General features: G+C 36.6%; 1 protein-coding gene and 1 long non-coding RNA gene across 2 annotated transcripts; both read left to right on the forward strand.

Moving 5' to 3' along the window:
• The first annotated feature begins 8,127 nt into the window (after positions 1-8,127).
• Positions 8,128-9,653, forward strand: LOC110893160. Its single transcript, XM_022140280.1, has 7 exons — positions 8,128-8,211; positions 8,301-8,393; positions 8,499-8,621; positions 8,698-9,063; positions 9,243-9,329; positions 9,414-9,480; positions 9,637-9,653. The coding sequence occupies exons 1-7, from the start codon at positions 8,128-8,130 to the stop codon at positions 9,651-9,653; spliced, it is 837 nt and encodes a 278-aa protein (XP_021995972.1).
• Positions 9,654-9,990: 337 nt separating this feature from the next.
• LOC118484901 lies at positions 9,991-10,355 on the forward strand. The gene is made up of 2 exons (XR_004874952.1): positions 9,991-10,077; positions 10,148-10,355. It is a non-coding gene; the product is annotated as an uncharacterized LOC118484901 (long non-coding RNA).
• The last annotated feature ends 12,267 nt before the right edge of the window (positions 10,356-22,622 follow it).

Raw genomic sequence — 22,622 nt, forward strand, 5'->3', positions numbered from 1 at the left:
TTTGTATTTACCAGTGTAAACTGACGTATTTTTCCCAAAAGGTTAAGTGCAGGTACTATACGAAATAGGCTGGCTGTTTCCTAAGAGCGTCCACTATAGTCTCGCAAGCTCGGACGACAAATATCTGTTGAACTATTTTTATCTTATTTTATTTGATCCGCCTGTGGATCCATTTCAACTACTGTGATATTTATTATTACACTTTAATTAAAAGTTGAAATGTTTCTATTCTGCTTCCGCTGTGCATTATTATATTGTGTTGATTGTCTATGACGATGCCAACTACGTCACTGTACCCCACACCGGGCCCACCGGTGACACGTGGAAATCGGGGTGTGACAGTACCTAAAGGTGGGATCCTAAAGAATATGTAGTAATAAGGTACCTAAAGGTGGGATCCTAAAGAATATGTAGTAATATGGTACCTAAAGGTGGGATCCTAAAGAATATGTAGTAATAAGGTACCTAAATGTGGGATCCTAAAGGATATGTAGTAATATGGTACCTAAAGGTGGGATCCTAAAGAATATGTAGTAATATGGTACCTAAAGGTGGGATCCTAAAGGATATGTAGTAATATGGTACCTAAAGGTGGGATCCTAAAGAATATGTAGTAATATGGTACCTAAATGTGGGATTCTAAGTTAAGAATTTCCTTTATGTATGTAGAAGCGTATTTATGTATATATGAAGATACGTATGATAGTATGTATATATGTGAAGGCGTAGATATGTATGTATGTATGCAAATGTGTATTTGTGTATGTATGCGAGTACGTGTGATCGTAGGCATGAAGGTAGAGACGTATAAATGTAGGTACATATGTAGAAGTGTATTTATGAATATATGAAGAATACGTATGGGTGTAGGCATGTATGTATTGAGATATGGATGTATGCACGAGTATATGAAGTATGATTTTGGATACGTTAAGTGTTAATGATATTAATTATGTACCTGGAAAACGAAGATTTATGCAGGTACATTATTGAAGACTCACAAGGGAATGGATACGCTAATGATATGCTTAAAGTTAGAGAGAAAGCTGAATGGAAAGTGTACATGTATTGAGTCTTGTTTATGTATTGTATACTAATGTGATGAATGTATGTGGTGAGTGCAGGTTGTACGAATCACGAGTCATGAGGATCATCAAGGGATAGAGATCGAGGATCGAGTCACTAGTGAGATTGTACGGGAACGTTGATGTATATAATGTAGTAAACATAAGCTATGTTTTTACTTAATAAATAAGTCGATTGATGGATTTATGTGGAAGAGTTATGTTAAAGTTAATTTTTAAGTAAGTCAAGGTAATTATAAGGAAAGAAATTTTATGGTACGTGTTTCCGCTGCGACTTTAGTCAATTACAAAATTAGGGTGTTACAAGTTGGTATCAGAGCCCTGGTTTGAGGGAATCAAGTACGAGAAGGTAAGTACTTGAACTCAAACTTGTGTGCTCTTGAGATAAGAAATCCGTACAATCCAAGACTCGATCAAGATCCAAAGGTAAAGGGTTGATGAAAGTATGCATTTATGTATACGTATAACAAAACTGACGGTTTTGTATGTGCAAGGTAAGCATAAGTGTTGGAAGAGGATGATCCGTGAATGCAGCCTAGAATGAATACTAAGGTAGGCAAAGAGGTAATAAGACAAGTAGGCAAATGAACCCAGGTATGTGAATTTAATGTAAGGATGTAAGCAATGGTAAAGTTCATTAAAGGAAGGAAAAGTTTTAAATGAAAGACAAGGATTGTATGTAATGAGGTACTGAAAGTGATACACGCGCCGAAACCTAAGTCTACGGACATAAGGTGACAATTACATGAAGGCACGAAACTACTATGTGGATTGCGTACCTGGCCAGTACACGAGAAACGTATGACGTTCGTGAGATTATGATAATTGTTACAGGTATGTCCGGTAGAGTTGGGTAGCAGGCGGGCGTGTGGGGGAAATGGGAATTAAGACTCTCGGGAAGTTGAGAGTACTATGTAGGAATGAAAAGTATGAGTGGTAAAAAAAAATGAAGAATGTTGAATCCGTAAGAAGGTACGGATCAACAAGATATGAATGCAATGTATGAATGAAATGTTTGAATCCACGAGATGGATTCAAGGAATGCAATGTATGAATGAAATGATTTGAATCCATGAGACGGATTCAAGGAAGGAAAGATATGAATAATATGTCTGAATCCGGGAGATGGATTCAAGGAATGAAAGTTATGAATGCAATGTTTGAATCCGTGAGACGGATTCAAGGATGAAAGGCATGAATGATATGTTTAAATCCGTGAGACGGATTCAAGGTATGAAATGCATGAAGAGAATGTTCGAAACCGCTAGACGGATTCAAAACATAGAAATAATGAAAGGTATGGATGCTATGATTGCGTCCGAAGGACGAGTTAAAATATAGAAATGATGAAAATAGCCCACATCGCGATGTGTCAATAGTTTGACCGTGGTTGTGTCAAACGAATCATGTGAGTAAGTGTAAGGTAACTGGATGAAAGAATGATTAGGATTGGCATGCAAACCCAAATTTTTAATTTTAAAATGAAAGAAAGAAGTTTTAAAACCGGGATGAGTTAGATGTGTTAGTAATCGACTCGTGGGAGTCATAATGTAAGGCGAGCTACCACCCGGACAATAAGTTAAGTATGAATAAGAAGGGTAAGCTTGGTCACGAGTACCAGAATAATGTAATGAATGTCTTTTCAAGTAAGTATGAATGGAAAGAAGCACGAACGTGTACCTCGATGCATCTATGATAAGTAAGAGGTGTCAGTGGGACTTGAAGGGTCAAACCGCAAGGGTGACGAAATAAGTAACTAGAGTAAAAGAATTGTATGTAAGGAATGAAGTATGGAATGTGTTATAGCATGTACGTAGGAAAATTGTAGAAGAGTTATAGATGGGTAATCACCTAGTGTAATGAATGATTGAATGATAGATGCTAACCGCTGATGTTGTTGGTGATAATGTTGGATTAGTGATGTGATGAAACCAATCGTATTGGTGAAAGGACGTGCACGAGCGGAAGCTCATTACACGAAGGAATGAAAGTTGGCCTAAACGGTTAGTACTCGAGGAGAAGATGATCGATCTGGGTTGCAGATCGTGGTTTAGGAAATGAAAAAGAGGTTAGTGAAATGTTTAACTCATGATTGGAGAGATATGAACTATTTATATACGTGAACTAAGTAATGCATGAAGAGAAAGTAATAGTAATGTAAAATGAACGAAATGATTTAAAGACAATATAAAGGTATGCAAGGTATACGTAACTGTTGAAAACGTAGAGTAAGATTAACGTTAGAGTTAAGCACGTAGTTGTGACTATGAAATAGTAAGTTTTGTGGTGGTAACAAAATAAAAGTTGAATGTTATACAGAGTATGTAGAGAATGTAAATTTTTAGAGGTGAGATGGAGTAATTAGATCCATTAAGAATGGATCATATTAAAGGATGGAAGAGTATGTGTAATGACCAGTTATTGACAGGTCAAGTAAATGAAAATGCAAATGAAATAGGAAAGAATGATCAGGCAAGTATGGGCTAGTGGTCGTATGGATGGACTGGAAGAAAAGATAATGTGTGTTCGATGAAAGTGAGAAAGGTTTCGGGGACGAAACCTTGTTTAAGGGTGGTAGACTTGTAACGACCCAAAATCTGAATGTTAATGTTTGTTGTATGTTATTATGTGACACGTCAGGAAATAAATAACTAGGCTATTTAACCTAGTTAAGGGTATGGTCAAAAGTCTTAAATGATAAAGGTAATGTCATTTATGTTTTAAAAGTAAACCAAGGGGCTAAAATGGAACAAATGAAAGTTAAGTTATAAAATATCTAACACACACAAACACACACATACGTGTGTTCGAGAGAGAGAGAGCAGGAGGCTCCCATGGAGCCTCAAACCCTAGTTCCATCTTTATGCTCAAATCGGAAGGCAAGATGAAGCTCAAATCCATAACCGAGCATGGATTAATGATCTCCAACACGAGGGGATCATAAGGTATGTCGAAAATCTAAGATTGGTGATTATGTGTAAAATGGGTTATGTTCTAATCCGTGAGTTCAAGTGAAATTGAGCATTGGTATGTGTTATAATCATCATATAGAACATGGATTATGCATGGTTTAGGTTAATTTGATGTTTAAGGGTGAAACCCATTTGTTATGGTGAAGATGATGACATGGATAAATCATCTATGTCTAAATTCTTGCTTAAAATTGATGTATTTTGATTTGTAAGATGGATTCTTATGAGGGGAATTGAAAGAAATGTGATACTAGTATGTTTGATGTTTATGCATGTATGATTCATGTTGATTAGAAGGAAGAAATTGATGAATTATGTATGAGATTAGAAGGATATGCATGAACTAGTTGTACACTATGCTTACAAGGTAGTACACATATCAAAAGCATGATGAAATTATGAAGAAATTAAGATTAGATCACTTGTAAGTGATTAATAAGTAGTTATGAAGTGGGTTTTAGATGATGTAATGTAAATTGATGATTTACTTATGTTAACAATGTTTGGAATCATACATGTGTGTGAGTGTTTAAAGAAATTGGATAAGAAACGGTGAATTGTTGTTAGATGAAGTGGACAAAATGTGATGATAATATGTATGATGTTTTAATTTTAAATACCACATGTTGATTAGTAGAAGGATTTGATGAACTATGTATGAATTTAGAAGGTTGTGCATGAATTAGTTGTACGTTATGCTTAAAAGATGGTACGCACCCCAATCGTATGATAAAATGTATGTATTGTCGTCCGTATAGTCGATTATGATGTTGCGGGTATATAATGATAAGTCGAAAGTTAAACTAAATGAACCGTTGACTTCTAAAAGTCAACCGTGTATAAGAAGGATGGTTAGGCGGGTTGTCCTAATTGTAAGATTAAGGTAAGTTATATGGAGCGCGTTTGACGAATGTGTGTTTAATGCGATGACATGATGGTTTACATGAGTTTGAAATGATATGAATTTGGTCACATGTATTATGCTTGCTAGAAGTAACTAATGAAAGTCAAATAGGAATTATGCGATCGATATGATCGTTAACATGTACAATTATGTATGCTAATAAGAATGTGATTTCGATGACATGGAAGTATAGGAATCATGTCGAGACGGAATCAAGCACGGAAGGCTAACGGGTCAAAAGTGGCGAGGAAACGAGTATGAACATGGACGCACGAGGTAAGTGATTTCTTTGTATCACTTCTTAGTTGTTTATGGAAAGTTATGTGCGATTTAATTAAGTATGATGATCGAGGTCAAGTAGGAAAGAATTGTATGAGACCGATGAAGTATTAAACGGATCTCCGAGCGAGGTATATGTGATTAAGAACTGTAGCTAAGTAGTAGGATTGGTTACTTATGCAAGGGAGTCCCTTGTTGTTAAGGATAGAGCAAAGTTGACAAAAACGCCCTTGATGGGTAAAACGAGCAAATGGTCTTAAAAGTTGATTACAAACAAGCTATTTGATTTAATGAATGTTTTTGAAAAAGCAAGAAAGCGAGAAGTATGGTTGTCGTAAGCTAAAGACCTTAAAATGCGCAAATACCCTTAACGGGTCAAAATAAGCTCTTGAGCGAAAATGGGTCAAGAGGATGCAAGGCATCCGATAACTTAATCTTGTATGATATACAATGTGGACATTATTAGGTTCATAAGAAGTCTTGGTCAAACAAACTAGTTTTGTGGATGAAGGCATGAACGGGTCGAATAAATCATAAATTAATAATAAGGCGATAGCATGTAAGATAAGAATTTCCTTAATCCGGATATGGGATTTTAAGTTTATATGATAGAATGTGAATTTACAAGCATGTAGGAAGAAACGGGAGGTCAAACGGGTAAACGGTTCAAAAGTTACGTGCGTTTTAGTGCGTACGGACGACGAAACGAACCTGCAGAAAACTGCAAAAAAAAAAAAAAAAAACTAGAGGGCGTCGCCGACGGGTAGGGAACCTAAAGGTGGGATCCTAAAGAATATGTAGTAATATGGTACCTAAAGGTGGGATCCTAAAGAATATGTAGTAATATGGTACCTAAAGGTGGGATCCTAAAGAATATGTAGTAATATGGTACCTAAAGGTGGGATCCTAAAGAATATGTAGTAATAAGGTACCTAAAGGTGGGATCCTAAAGAATATGTAGTAATATGGTACCTAAAGGTGGGATCCTAAAGAATATGTAGTAATATGGTACCTAAAGGTGGGATCCTAAAGAATATGTAGTAATATGGTACCTAAAGGTGGGATCCTAAAGAATATGTAGTAATAAGGTACCTAAAGGTGGGATCCTAAAGAATATGTAGTAATATGGTACCTAAAGGTGGGATCCTAAAGAATATGTAGTAATAAGGTACCTAAATGTGGGATCCTAAAGGATATGTAGTAATATGGTACTTAAAGGTGGGATCCTAAAGAATATGTAGTAATATGGTACCTAAAGGTGGGATCCTAAAGGATATGTAGTAATATGGTACCTAAAGGTGGGATCCTAAAGAATATGTAGTAATATGGTACCTAAATGTGGGATTCTAAGTTAAGAATTTCCTTTATGTATGTAGAAGCGTATTTATGTATATATGAAGATACGTATGATAGTATGTATATATGTGAAGGCGTAGATATGTATGTATGTATGCAAATGTGTATTTGTGTATGTATGCGAGTACGTGTGATCGTAGGCATGAAGGTAGAGACGTATAAATGTAGGTACATATGTAGAAGTGTATTTATGAATATATGAAGAATACGTATGGGTGTAGGCATGTATGTATTGAGATATGGATGTATGCACGAGTATATGAAGTATGATTTTGGATACGTTAAGTGTTAATGATATTAATTATGTACCTGGAAAACGAAGATTTATGCAGGTACATTATTGAAGACTCACAAGGGAATGGATACGCTAATGATATGCTTAAAGTTAGAGAGAAAGCTGAATGGAAAGTGTACATGTATTGAGTCTTGTTTATGTATTGTATACTAATGTGATGAATGTATGTGGTGAGTGCAGGTTGTACGAATCACGAGTCATGAGGATCATCAAGGGATAGAGATCGAGGATCGAGTCACTAGTGAGATTGTACGGGAACGTTGATGTATATAATGTAGTAAACATAAGCTATGTTTTTACTTAGTAAATAAGTCGATTGATGGATTTATGTGGAAGAGTTATGTTAAAGTTAATTTTTAAGTAAGTCAAGGTAAATATAAGGAAAGAAATTTTATGGTACGTGTTTCCGCTGCGACTTTAGTCAATTACAAAATTAGGGTGTTACACGTTTAGGTTATGTTCAGATACATGAAATCTTTTGGGCAAATCCAACCATGACTTTTTAACCTTATTTTCTATGGGGATTAAAGATTAAGCCTTTAATCTATCCATGTGAATTTTAGTGCCATTTATTTCTATGTTGTCAAAAGCACAAAAAGCGCGCGCCTAGGCGCACTTGGTGGTAGCCTAGGTGCTGAGGCGCAGTGGATAAGCAAAAAAAACGAAACAGCCTCACGCGGGCCCAGGTTTTCATGTCCGCAGGACGTGCGGGCACGCACGAGTTCAATGAAATAGCCCACGCTTTGACAACATAGATTTATTTATGTATGTAACTCCTAAATAAGGAATCTAACTGGTCCGAACCGGGTTTTACCCGACCCGAAACCGAAAAACAAGCAAAACCCATAACTGGGGACTGGACCAATGCATTAAGTTCGGGTATCGGTTTTGTTGAGTTCGGGTACATCGGGTATGAGTATAAGACTGAGACCGATCGGAATATACTTGAAGAGGTAATCAGAGGATGAATACATCAGCGATCGGAATATGACATTACCTTCTGTCCTTCTGAGCATGCTGCTCAACTCGGTCCGGTCTTAGAATGGTTAGGGATGGCAAAAATACCCGAGCCAGACGGGTATATCCGAACCCCGACACAAATGGGATGGGTATACCCGATACCCGACGGGTATTGGGCCGAGTATGGGTTTAGTTTTAAAAATTTTTGCGGGATACATAGTACCTAACTTAGGTAAACCAAAGAAACTTGCGCGAATTCCTAAGAGGTATCGTTCAATGGTGGAGCAAACAGACTGGGACAAGTTTGTACAAACAGACTGGGACAAGTTTGTAACATATACACAATCAGACAAGTTTAAGGTTTTAATCTTTTATTCTAATGTTCATCATTATTTTATTTTAAATATAATTTTAAACTCTAATGAAGTAATTACAAATTTTGTTGTAAGGATGTGTCAAATAAGAGAAAAAGAGCACGATCAAAATACGTTTATGATCATCACTTGGGACGAGGAGGATATGCTTATCTAAGAGACAAACTGGTAACTTCATTTCTTCAATTAAAGTTTGTTTTTTTGTGCTTATAATGATTTTTTGTTTGTATGTTTGATCTGTGTGTCCGCTATTTTTGTTGTATATATTACAAGGTACAAAATAACGAACTTTCAGTTGATGAGATCCCCTCTCGTGCTTTAATGTGGAGGAAAGCAAGGGAAAACAAAAACGGAGAATACAAGAATGTTGATGTAAAAGACATAGCTAATAAAATAGTAAGTTCAACTTTAAACTTTTTTGGTTTATTTTTAATTACTATAATACATGTTTATTTGTTAACAATTTCTATAGATTGACACTGAAACGCAAATTAAAGATGGATCCGTGAACCTTGATCCGGGCACGGATGCACTCACATTAGTATTTGGCAAAGAAAAAGGTGGGTATTTAAAAGGTGTTGGTTATGGAGTGACTTCTAGTAGATATTGGCAGAGTCCTCGAACAAAAGGATCATCAAAAGAACGAATTGCACAACTGGAGTTTCAACTACATAACGAGAGACTTGAGCGTGGGAAAAAAGATGAACAAATTAAGACCCTTTCGATGCAGATGGCAGAAACAAACAACACACTTAATCAAGTTTTAGCTCATCTGGCTGCACAAGGACAAACATTACAAATATGTTCATTATCTGCAGACAAAATGTCACAAACACAAGTAAGTGACTTATTTTATTAGCAAATTAATACCTTAATAGTTTTCAAATGTTAACCATTGTTAGCTACCATAAATAGCAACCTATTTATATAAATTTACCATATGCATTACAATTTCAGAAATTTTCCCTGTTTTATCGAATCGTATTATCTGCATTGCTTCCTTGTTACATTTTGTAGGTAAATTCTTTGGATAAACATGACGGATCAAAGCATAAGGCCAATGTTACCGCATCTAAAATAGGGCAAAAAGAAACGGCACCAACGGTAAGTATGATAATTTCATTATTTTTTTTTTATAATTTCCCATGTAATTATTGATATTTCATAACACATTTATTTGAATTGTAGGTAAAATCTATGAACAATAGTACTGAATCAAAGGACAATACTAATATTACCACATCTAACATATCAAGTAAAGTAGTGCAAACAGAAGTCACTTCTCATGCTAACACTTCTAAAATGGTGCAAAAAGAAATGATAATGGTAAGTGTTTGACAATTTCGTATTTTTTATAGTTTTTATGTGTGATTGTTGATTTTCTATAACTTAATTAATTCAATGTTTTTAGGAAAATGTGAAAACTAGAAAAAAAGATGTTTTGCCTACGCATGAGACTTCACTTCTTGGGACATCATCGCAGTTGGAATCACAAGAAAATATACATAATACACATTCAACAAATGTCCTAGAGGTATGTGTTACGAAATACATATTTATATTGATTTTAACCTTAAGATGTTAATATAAAATTATTTTTTTGTAGATCAAGTGTACACTATATACTATAAATATGAACAACTGTGTGGCTTATGGTACAATTCATTTGTCAACGGGAAAACAAAGCATTCATGGAGTTCCACTACAAGATAATTGCTATAGAGTTTCTATTGATAAAGTTGTAAAAGAAGCAGCATTTCTACCCGTAGAATCGTGTGAGGTCAAAACAGTTGGGGATGCACTAAATACTTTTGTTGCTTGGCCAAAATACCTTGTCAAAACTAGCCAAAAGGTTTGTTCTTTATTAATATATGATTAATTACTCTAGCTATTGATATTTGTTTTCATGTTTTTTGCTTCAGATACCAAATCTATTAAGCATTCAAACACAAAACACTACAACTCAAGTCGCTAAAAAGCAAAAGATGTGTTTTACAACGCTAGATGGCATCAAAAAACAGGGAGCAAGAAGAACAAGAAAAACACTTTAAACTAGTACTTATTTTATGTTTACAATCATTTCCTTTTGCAACATTTGTAGATAGTTTTTTATTAGAAGTTTAGTTTTTTGTATTATCGTGCACAGATTTTGGTTTATTGATTTTAATATTATTTGGTTTTAGGTTTTCTCATGTTTATTATTGTTTTTTATTATTTGGATATACATGTGTGGCTAAAAGTTAGCCATAAGCCACACTTAAAAGCACAAAAGTTCATGTGGCTTTACATAAAAATTAGCCACACCATTGTCATTTTATCTTTTTGTGTCACAAAATCATAGTAAACGTTATGTAAAAAAAAATAATGTGTGACCAAAGATTAAACAATAGTCACATAGTAAAATTACAAATTTTCATGTGGCTTTACATAATTACTAGTCACATCATCGTCACTTTGTTTATTTTGCCGTGACGAAATGTTAGCAATTGTCATGGGTAAAAAAGATTATGTGTGACTAAAGGTTAGACAATAGTCACATTTAAAATTACAAAATTTCATGTGGCTTTACTTGATCATTAGTCACACCATCGCCATTGTGTTTATTTTGGTGTGACGAAATATTAGCAAACGCCATGGGTAAAAAATATTATGTGTGACTAAAGATTACACAATAGCCACACTTAGAAAGAAAAAAAATTTCATGTGGCTTTACATAACTTTTAGCCACACCATCCTTATTTTGATTTTTTTATGTGACAGAATGATAGCATCTGTAATGCACAAAATGAATTTGTGTGGCCAAAGGTTAGATGATAGCCACACATAAAATCATAAAGTTTTATGTGGCTTTACATAATCATTAGCCACATTATCCTTACTTTATGTGATGAAATGATAGCAAATGTCATGAGAAAGTAAATTATAAGTCACCAAATATTAGCCATTGCCACACTTAAAACCACAAAACTTCATGTAGCTTTACATAAACATTAGTCACGCTATCATCACTTTATTACTTTTGTGTGACGGAATAATAACATATGTCATGTGAAAAAAAAATGTGTGACAAAGGTTAAACAATAGTCACACTTAAAATTACAAAATTTTATGTGTGACGAAAGGTTAGACAATAGTCACATATAAAATTACAAAGTTGTTTTTAGTGTCTAGAAATATTTTTCAGCCACAGTTGATGTGACTAAATAATAAAACGGTCACACTTACAGTGAGTTCATGTGGCCGTTCCAAACATTTAGTCTTACTTAATAAATGTAATGCTTAATTACAACAACTCTTTTTGCCACATTTTTTTTAATTGATGTGGCTAAAACAAACTTTTAAGTGACTATAATAGAAACAACCACATTTACAATAAATTCATGTGGCTGTTGTTACCCTTTAGCCACACTTATTGTACATAATGTCTGATTTCCAGCAAGAGATAGTGGTACCCGTTAGCCACACTTTAAAGTTGCTACGGCCACTAAACGTGAATGTGGCCGTATGATACCTATGATGACTAGACCTTTGGTCACACTTGAGTTGAAAAAAAAAGTGTGACAAAAGTAGTCACTCTTTTTTTGTGTGGCCGTAAGCTTTTTTGGCGTAGTGATATACTCAAGAAGTTCACTAAGGATATACTTTGGTTGGCACAAGACTATAGTATATAGCTTTTTCTAGGGTGATATACTTTGGTTGTATTTTTCTAAACTCCTTTTTATTTTATATTATTGTGTTCATATGATACTTCGGTTGTATTTGTATAAACTCCTTTATAAAATCCTTCTTTTTATTTTATATTATTGTGTTCATATGATATTCTAGTATATCATTTGCTCGAGTCTATTTGAATATAGTGAAGTGTTGATGAGATCTTCGCCTTACGGTTTGTTTGTTTTTTTAAAGGTAAAATGTCTACAGTCTGCGGACCACATCTGCAGACATTTGTAGCAATAAGAAGACTGTTTGTTTTTTAAATTTTGTAGGCTACTGAAATAAATAAACTACTTTTTTAAAATTAAAAGAGTTTTTCAACATTCAAATTTAAATAATAGTTATATAACACTGAATAATATCATAAAAACACAACAACATTTTTTTAAATCGTTTATTCCACACTTTGCATTAACTGTGTAGCAATTGTTGGAAATTTTGTGAAAATAACATTTTTCACAAATATAGGAAAATGATTTTTTCCTATTTTGGACTAAGAATAAATATAATAAAATGAGCGGGTTTTATATATTTATTTGTGGGTTTTTGTTCTATGTTGGAAGAGCTTCGCAAGAACTAAACCACGTCCAAAACGGAGCTAAGATGAATGAGATATCGATGCTCAAAGTTTGGTGTTTGAAACTTGAATGCTGAAAATGTGGGAAAGTGGCACCTTGTCCCACATCGGATGAGAGATGAAACTTAAAGGGGTATTTAAGTGGGAACTCTCCATCCTTATTAGTTCATGGAAGCACTCGCTAGTGTACTCGCGAAGGGTGCGGAGCACCCTAACTCGCACACGCGCGCGTGCGTGGCGTGAGCGATGAGGCGCAATGTGGCGCTTTGATGGCGCACTTCGCATCGCCGCAAGCCGCCTCTGTATTTTTGACCGCGTGCGCGTGGTGGAAGCACAAGGGTTGCAAGGACCAAGTGGCTGGTAATGTGGCATGCTGGCGCATGACGTGGCAGTCATGCGCATACGCGCGCGAGCGAGTACACATGAGCGCGTTGTTGCGCACATGGTGCATGGGCCTGATGTGACGTGCGTGGCACACCAAAGTGAGCCAAAACGACGCGACTGTGTGGCGTGCTCGTAGAGGCTCACAGGTGACGTGGCACACCCGCGCAGGTGCGCATGGGACTGAGGCGCACGCGCGCATGGCGGTGAGCCAAGAGGACGCACCGCGCATGAGGGTGCAGACCTGCGCGCGCGTGCGCAGTAGCTTTCAGCAGCAGTAACGCCAGTGCAGTTACACTGGCAGTTACGTTTCAGCATTCGAAACTGACGAAGTTAATGCGTTTGACTGAGAATTAAGTGACGAATTAAAGTGCATTAAAGACGTCTAATGCGGTTTAATTCTCCATTTAATTCGTTTTTTCAGTTTCGCCTAGACCTGCAACTATAAATAAGGTGCTACCCTATTGCAGAAAAGACACCGAAAAACACACAAAGCTATCTTCTTCCTCTCTCACAGAAATCTACATCTTCTTCAAGAGTTCGAGGTACACCTTCGGGTTGGAGTCAAGACCGGCAGTGCAACTGCTTGCGGCTGTTGTATCCTGGAAACAAACGTGTTCTCCTGGGAGACACGAAATTTGTTTTAAGGAACCCGTGTCTAACACGATCCTCAGCCAAGAACAGTTTTTCTGTTCGTGTTTTCTGTTTTTGTTTTTCCCTTTTTCAGTTGTAATAGTATTATTCTTTCAGTTGTAATTCTGTTTTGTTCTTGTAATTCAAGTTAATAAATTATTTTATTTATTTTACATGAACGGATTCCTACAGCAATCTCATCTCATAACTGAGTCATTTATTCCCGATCCAATGCAGTACCATGTGTTTCAACCTCTTCTTCATCAGTTTAAACGTGCACTTGCCTATTATGTAACGACACAATAGGTTGATCATATTTTGTAAACAACTCACCGCTCAAACCCTCTTTCCTTATAAATTTTATGTAGTGTGAAACATGCAATGGTAATGTTCCTTTGTGTAACCAATGGAAATGGCGCCATGCCATCCTCTTCAATATAGGGAATCGTTCTTTCAAGACACCAAAAGCATGCTCAATGACATTTTGATTTTTTGCATGTCATGGTTAAATTTCTCTTTATTAGTCAATGCACGTCTCTGACGAAAATCTCCAAGCCAATACCTCACATTAACTGATGTGGGGCGCCGTCTGTGGTTCGATTTGAGTTAGAGGTGGCGGCTGTGGGTGTAGGCGGCGGCTATGGGTGGAGGCAATGGTTGTGCGGTGAAGGAGAGGGGAGAGAGTCGGCGGTGTTGGTGGAGATGAGAGGTGGAGGCTGTGACTGTGGGGTGGAGGTGGTGACTATGGGGTGGAGGAGAGAGGTGGAGGCTGCGGCTGTTGGTGGAGGTGAGAGGTGGAGTCGGATGTGGGAGTAGGAAAGGGGTGAGAGGTGATGGGTGAGAAGGGAAGGGAAACTAGGGTTTGGAACTGGTATGAAGTTGGAAGAACACATTTGTTGGAATAAGAGGACGTGTAGATGTTTTTAAATGTAATGTCTTCTAAAAACAAACACTTTGCGAAACAAAAGGTCTGCGCGACACAGACATAAGAGGTCAAGAAGATCTTTTCAATAAAAACAAACAAGCCCTGTTTAGCTTCAAAAGTGAAGGATCTTCTTTGCTTTTCTACATTGTCCATTCTTTATAACGGCTAAAGTGTGTTCTTGAGGTTAGGGCTCAAATTTGCAAATTTCATTAACAAGTTAATACATAAGTTCGATCAAGTGGTCCCCCTTAAACTGATTAATGACAAAATTGTTGGTCTCGTCATTTCATATACATGTGAATTCATATAAAATAGATGTAAATGTGACACTTTTAAGTATCTCTCTACATAGAGCAAAAACAAATGAAATGAAAATGAGAGCAAATTATAGAAATTTAGAAGCGGTAAAGCATTCTCTGAAAGAATCACAAAATATTGTGTACAATGTTGTGAGTCACATCTATGATGAGATAACCGTATGCTTTCAAATTAACCAGCTCAGTTAATTACTCCGTAACTCTCCCTTAAACTTGCTCAATACAATTAATTTGAACGAATCAAACATATCTAACAAAGAATTTAAATGGTACTTGTCTTTCAGTTATTTATTAATGGACACCCGCATGATTTCAAAGCTCACGATAATTTCAGTAAGAAATCGTCGACCAACAGAGTAGAAGTATGGGAAAAAAAACATCACTACGGTTGGGTGTGGGGATGATTTCAAAGCTCACGATAATTTCAGTAAGAAATTGTCGACCAACAGAGTAGAAGTACGGGAAAAAACATCACTACGGTTGTGTGTGTACACTTTGGTCACATTTTATAAATTCCAAAGAATTTTAAACTTCCACCACATTATCCTTAAAGGAAAACAAGATTTCAAAACGCTCTAAAGACTTAACAAAATTTTCAACAAGATATTATTGCTTTCTATGGTCCACAAACAAAATTGCATGATTATATGAATTATATGAAGCTAAGTAGAAAATGTTTGTTAATAAGGAACGTGCCTAAATAAACAAAAATAATTGAGCACCAAATAGTGTATCAAAGGCGCGTGTGGAAAAAAAAAACGAAAAAGATGGGGGGAAATAGAAATACAGAGGCACGAGGAACGTGAATATCCACGTGGCCAACAACAATGAGGTTCCCGAATTTTAGCGCCATGTAGGCTAGGCCGTTAGTTGAGAACATTTTGTCGTTTTCCTCAACCACTTACGTGGCCGCAGCGTGACACCAAATAATATGTTTTGTAGTTATCCAAAATCTGTTGTTGGTGTCTGCTTTCAGAACATCATTTGGAGTGACACGTCACCATCAAAAGGAACCCACATCCAGCTATAACGCATTTAGCTTTTTGTCTTTTTTAACTATTTTCAGATTTTTTTATTATTATTTTTGTGATGGTTGTGTTCATGGATATGGATGGATATTGAACGCTCGACTCCAAACCAAATATTTCCTTTTGATTTTTAATTTTTATTTATATGGGGTTTATATGACTTTGTTAATCTATTTTCTTTTATTTTAACATTTTTATATATTTGTTTAGAGTAAACCGCAATTTCCGTCCCTTTGGTTTGCTGGTTTCAACACTCTTAGTACAATAATTTAAAAATTGCATTTATCGTCCATTAGTTTGCTGATTTTAACAGTTTCAGTCCACACTAGTGTTAGATTTTAACAGTTTCAGCCCACATCAGTGTTAGTGGTGTGGACTAAAATTGTTAAAATAAGCAAACTAATGGACCGAAACTATTAAAATCAGCAAATTAATAGACGATAAATGCAATTTTTAAACTATTGAATTTAGAGTGTTAAAATTAACAAACCACATGGATAAAAATTGAGGTTTACTCATTTGTTTATTATACCCTTAAGGCCTTAACAACTTCTAACTTATTTTTTTTCCTAATTTGTTAAGGGATTTTAGAATATCATTTAAATGCCTATAGGCTACCTCATGTTATTCGGTGATTGATAAACGCCTTTAACTTTTATACTTTTAAGTAACATATTGATTGCTAATAAGTTACTTTCAAAATATTTTATATCATGGTCAATACAAAAGATCAAGGTGTGTGTATGTAATAGGTTACTTTAAATTAGAACCACTACATAAAAATGAATAAATTAATTAACTTTAGCATTTGATCATGTAATGGATAAAATGATGAAGCGTTTGTGATCATGGTTTATAGTGCAAAACAAACATATTAAATGAAAGTTTCAATTATGTATATAACGTGATCCAATCTCTGTTTTATTTGATATTTAACTATCTTAAGGGTTTTACTTAAATGCACATATATACACATGTAGGTATATGTTGCTACAACGATCCGAAAGTGTGACATAATATTTTGGGTGTTACCTTAGATTTTTTAGAAGAGAAATTTACAAGATAGTTCCTATTTTGTTATAAGTTGCTATATTTATAAATTTTGGGGTGATCTTAAATGACAAATATTATATTTTGGTACATTCCAAAATGAGTGACATTTTAGGATTTCTTACCAAACTGACATAAAAGGAAGTTGAAAGATCATTATGTCACACTTGCAAAATAAGAATAATTCGATCTTACCAAAATAGGAGAACAAAAGTATAAAGTTAAGAAATACATAGTTTGTGAGACTTTAGGATTTTGCAAGAAAGATGGAACAATCCAAGGGTAAGGAGTTGTTAAACCATCATTTAGATGCGATTCATGATTAGGGATGGCAAAAATACCCGAGCCCGACGGGTATACCCGAAACCCGACACAAATGGGACGGGTATACCCGATACCCGACGGGTATTGGGCCGGGTATGGGTTTAATTTTAAAAATTTTCGCGGGTATGGGTCGGGTATGGGATTAGGTGATACCCGACCCGATAACCCAAAACCACATACCCGTTTACCCGAACTATATACCCGATCATATACCCGAAGTTTTTAATTTATATTTTTATTTTCGATTAACCCTTATCTATTAATGATTTATTTTAGTATGTTCATAATGTGAAAAAAAAAATTTCTTTTAGCATATGTATTTGATGATAGTATTTATATTTTGTATGTTGTGAAGTATATACATATAAGTATATAAATATTATAAAGTTATTATTAATTTATGCTAAAACTTATATGTATGTAATGTATATTTTAATTTATAATAGTTGTTACGTAAATAAAATTATATAATAATTATAATAGTAAAAAATGTATTTGGAAATCCCAATGTAAATTTTTTAACAAACTAATGGGTATACCCGATACCCGCGGGTATACCCGGTACCCGACGGGTAATTACCCGACATATACCCGACGGGTATTGGGTCGGGTATGGGACATGATTTTACAACCGGGTATGGGTATGGGATTGCCAATACCCGACCCGAACCCGACCCATTACCATCCCTATTCATGAAAGTAGAGGAGGGATGTGGTGGTGTGCGGTCGGTGGCAAGGTGGCCGGAAAAACGAAATGGCAGAGAAGAATAGGGTGGGGCTACTTTTTTTTGAGAAAACAAAGTGGGCCCCACACACACATATATATATATTTAATAATTATTTAATTTAATTTGTTTTATCATTAAGGGTGATTTAATAATTTAACATTCATGTAACTGAATAAACTAATAGCCATCCATTCAGGGGACTACCCAAGTAACAAGTGATCAAACCACAGGGAACAAACATGCTATTTTGAAAAGTTTAGGACTAAACGTGAAAAAATAACAAACCACAGGGACTATTCGGGCAATTATCTCTCTACCACAAACCGCGAAAATGCTCAATGATCGGGTCATTACAACGCACTCAGGTAGTATATTCAAGGAAAAAGTGCCACCGGCCCGATAAAAGGTTTTACGACGCATTAAATTACTCTCGAAAATCATCTTTTATACGTTTTTTGGTATTGTTGAAAAACAACTAGGGCGCTGACTTTGCAGGTCAATAACTCTCTACCAAATACAACAACCAGGTCAATCACCAGTTCCTTAGGTAGCCCTCACGTAATACATTTAAGGGACCAACAAAATTGCCCCGATCAAAGGTGTTATGACGCACTAATTTGGACACAAAATGGGATCCGCAAGTTTTTTTTTTTTTTTTTTTGAACGGCCGATAAAAATTTTATTCATTTCTTGTAGCAAGATGCTACCCACCATACATACAATTGTTTTACACCATTACAATAAGAGATTACATAAAAATTTATCCGCCAATATTAAACCTACTCCAATCTTCCCAAGTTAATGGCGTCACCTTTGCTCAGTTCTTCACCCACAAATATGCCATTGCTTTTATTTCATCAAGGACCTTAGTAGAATACGGTATACCTTGACCAAATACGACTTCGTTCCTCTTTTTCCAAATCGACCATATGGTGACCAACACAACAGCATATAAGGCTTTTTTCTTTTTACTCGATCCCGGCTGAATTTCGTGCCATGTAAGAATATCTCTTAGCCCAAACGCAATTACTGGCGGTATTAAACACCAATTTGCAATGTTTAGCCATATTATTTGAGAGAAGTGACATGAAGCAGGAAGATGATCACTTGTCTCCCCACAATCACCACAGAGCACACACTGTGAATTCTGCATCTGAATGTTACGGGCTGCCAATGCACATTTTGTCGATAATCGCTCCATTTCCGCCCTCCATGCAACTATTGCAACCTTCTTCGGGACCCAATTACACCATTCAAAAACTCTAGCGGGACGCTCCTGGTTAAAAGAACTAAGTGATCTTTTTATACTAGCGACATTAAAGATACCGGAAGTTTCGTATCTCCAACTCCATCTATCATTACTCGCGGACATCGAGCACTCACTTATTAACAAAATAAGTTGTTGTAGTTGGTCCTGATCATTATTTCCCAGCACCAAAGACAACCATTCCCATTGAAACTCTACCCCGGCTTCACCAATCTTCATTCGATCACTAACCATACAATCTTTGTACTTCTCATCCTTAAATAAAGACGGGAATTTTTCATATAATGGAACCTGGTCCACCCAACTATCTAGCCAAAAATTAATACTCTTGCCATTCTCCAATATTCCAGTCACAGCACCTTTTAAATCAATCTCAGCTCTAATTAAAATATGTCGAATACTTACAACATTTTTCCGTGGGCCGACAATAGATACTTTTGAAGGTACATCTTTCCAAACTCTAGAATTATGGTGAATCGCCCAAACTATTCTTCTCCACAGCCCTTCTTTTTCAGTTTTAAACCTCCACCACCACTTTGCTAGCATTGCTAAATTAGCGTCTCTAAGTGATCCAAAACCCAATCCCCCGTATTCAATAGGAGCAATGGTTTTATCCCATGCCACCCAGTTCATTTTAGCCTTTTCTTCCGATCCACCCCAAAAGAAAACCCTCCTGATTATATCTAGTATATCCAAGACCTTCATTGGTGCTTTAAATAGCGAGAAATAATATGTTGGTAATGAATTTAACACCGATTTGATTAGTGTTATCCTACCACCATACGATAATGTTTTAGTTTTCCATATAGACAATCTACTCTTAAATATATCTACCACCGACTTCCAATTTCGAGCAAGGTTCATATTCGCACCTACCAATAAACCAAGGTGTTTGAACGGGAACATACCTTTTTTACAATTCAGTAGATTCGCCATATGTAAGAATTCGTGATCTTCCACCCCAATCCCGAAAATGCTACACTTAGCAAGATTGACTTTTAAACCAGAAGCTAAATAGAAACACCTTAATAACCGTCTCAAGTTACTTATGTTCGCCAAAGACCAATCACCAACAAACATTACATCGTCCGCATAAGTTAGATGAGAAATATACGGGCCATATTAGGAAGTTTAATTCCCGTAAACAGCCCAACAGAGACAGCTCTCTTCATAATACTAGTTAAGGCTTCCATAGCGATGACAAACAGAAATGGTGACAGCGGGTCCCCCTGACGCAGGCCGCGGGAGCAATCAAATTCCCTGGTCGGTGACCGATTGACTAGGACCGAGGCCCTCGCCGAATATAGAGTAGCCATAATCCACCCTCTCCACCTACCGGAAAATTCATCTGCGTCATTACCGAATTGAGAAATTCCGAGTTAACCGAGTCATACGCCTTATTGATATCGACTTTGAAAAACATTCCCCGACGTTTGTACTTCTTTAGCCAGCTCAATCCTTCATTAAGGATTAATGGGCCATCCGTTATATTTCTCCCAGCCAGAAACGCCGATTGCTCAACCGAAATAATCTTCCCCAATACAAGTTTCAGCCGATTCACTAGGACTTTCGAGATCATCTTATTAACCACACCAATCAGACTTATAGGTCTATAATCCACAGGCGAAGCCGGATCTTTACATTTAGGGATCAATGCAATAAACGAAGAAGTGCAGCATTTACTAATCTTCCTCTCTTCGTAAAATCTATTAAAAAGACCAACGATATTGGAACTAAGCTCTGCCCAGCACTTTTTGATAAACCGAAAGTTAAAGCCATCCGGCCCCGGTGCTCGATCACCTTCACACTCCCAAATGGCCGCTTTAATTTCCTCCACTGAAAAAGGCGCAACTAACATATCCGCTTCCGATTCCGAGATGGTAACCAAATCCGAACAAACCAATTCTGGCCTAACAGACATCTGTTCAGAAAACTAGAGCCGGTAAAATTCAAACAGAGATTCTTTAATAGCCAATGGATCCGTAGACCATTCCCCATCAATTAATAGCCCATTTATTTTGTTCGAACAAATATTAGAATTAATGATATGATGGAAGAAAGCTGAATTCTCGTCACCGTCGACAGCCCATTTAGTTCTTGATTTCTGGCGTAAATCCAACTGTTTTATTCTATCGAATTCTGCCACAAAGTTCCTGCATTCTACTCTCTCCACCAATTCTTCTTCTAGTAAGGTTCTTACTTCCGCCATACTTTCAATATATGCTATTCGGTTTTTCTTCCTACCATAGATGCCCTCCTTATTTGCCTTTTGTACCTTTAACCAAGCTTTAATTTTGTTTCTGAGCCACCTCAATTTGATTGCAAACGCAAGATCAGCTGGTCCAGAAAAAGAGAACCTCCCTCACAACTGCAACACAAAGTTCAAAAAGCCAGGGTATTCGAAGCAAGAGTTAAAGAACCTGAAAGGAATATGCTCGAAATCCGCCTGAATTGTAGACAAAACAATGGGTCGGTGATCAGAAACTTCCCTATCCAAGGCCACAACTGAAGCATTAGGCCAATGTTCCCTAAAACCCAGGCACACCAAAAAACGATCAAGTTTGCTCAGTTTCCTACCATTGTCCGATATATAGGTGAAATTACTTCCACCCATATTATACTCAACCAAGCCTGCCGAGAGAATAAACTGATTAAACGCATCCGCATTAGCTCCGTTAAATTCAGAATTCAACCGTTCTCCTGCGTGACGCACATCATTAAAATCTCCCATCATAATCCATAAACCTTGAATTGAATTCCTATTACCCAGAATCTCTGACCAGATAGCCCTCCTACTAACCGCATAATTAGGTGCATAGACATTCACCAAGTTCAATCTATACCCGGTTTGCACGAGAAAGCCCGAAACAATAATAAAATTATTATTATAAATAACTTCAACACACCTGAAGACAGCAGGAGACCATATACTTGCTAGCCCACCAGACCTGCCCTGGGAATTAACGACCGCAATTCAAAATTCAGCTCTACCCCAGAATTTACTAAACGTGAAAGAACCAGAATCCTGCAACTTTGTTTCCTGAATAGCAATAAAGTGAATCCCAAAACTTGTTTTCAATCCCCTAATCCAGTCCGACTTCCGGTCGCTCCGCACCCTTCTCAGATTGATGGACAAACAATTCATTGGGCACGATTGAAAACACCTTCTTTAGCAACAAGGACCTCAGCTTCGGCTTCAAATCCATTCAGATTGATACCAATTAGAGACCCAATTCGAACCGTATCCTCCACCTCATCTCTGATACTATGAAGCACCCTAGGTTCCGACCCAGTTGGATCCTCCTCTAAATCCAACCCATCCACTATGCCGACCCCCACCTGAGTACGAGCTTCAGCACCATCCCGGTTCAAATGAGAAGACGAATGGGGACCCTCGAATGTATCGCTATTACCAGACGCCGGTGTGTTCAGGTCAATTCTATCAGCTATGGG

Source organism: Helianthus annuus, chromosome 12 (genome assembly GCF_002127325.2).
Source record: "Helianthus annuus cultivar XRQ/B chromosome 12, HanXRQr2.0-SUNRISE, whole genome shotgun sequence".
Classification (NCBI taxonomy): domain Eukaryota; kingdom Viridiplantae; phylum Streptophyta; class Magnoliopsida; order Asterales; family Asteraceae; genus Helianthus; species Helianthus annuus.

Excerpts from the sequence above, each read along its gene's own strand:
- LOC110893160 (XM_022140280.1), top strand. The coding sequence starts at position 8,128 with ATGGTGGAGCAAACAGACTGGGACAAGTTTGTACAAACAGACTGGGAC. Across the intron at positions 8,212-8,300 it reads CACAATCAGACAAGTTTAAG|GATGTGTCAAATAAGAGAAA; the intron begins GTTTTAATCTTT and ends TTTTGTTGTAAG. Across the intron at positions 9,064-9,242 it reads ACAAAATGTCACAAACACAA|GTAAATTCTTTGGATAAACA; the intron begins GTAAGTGACTTA and ends TACATTTTGTAG.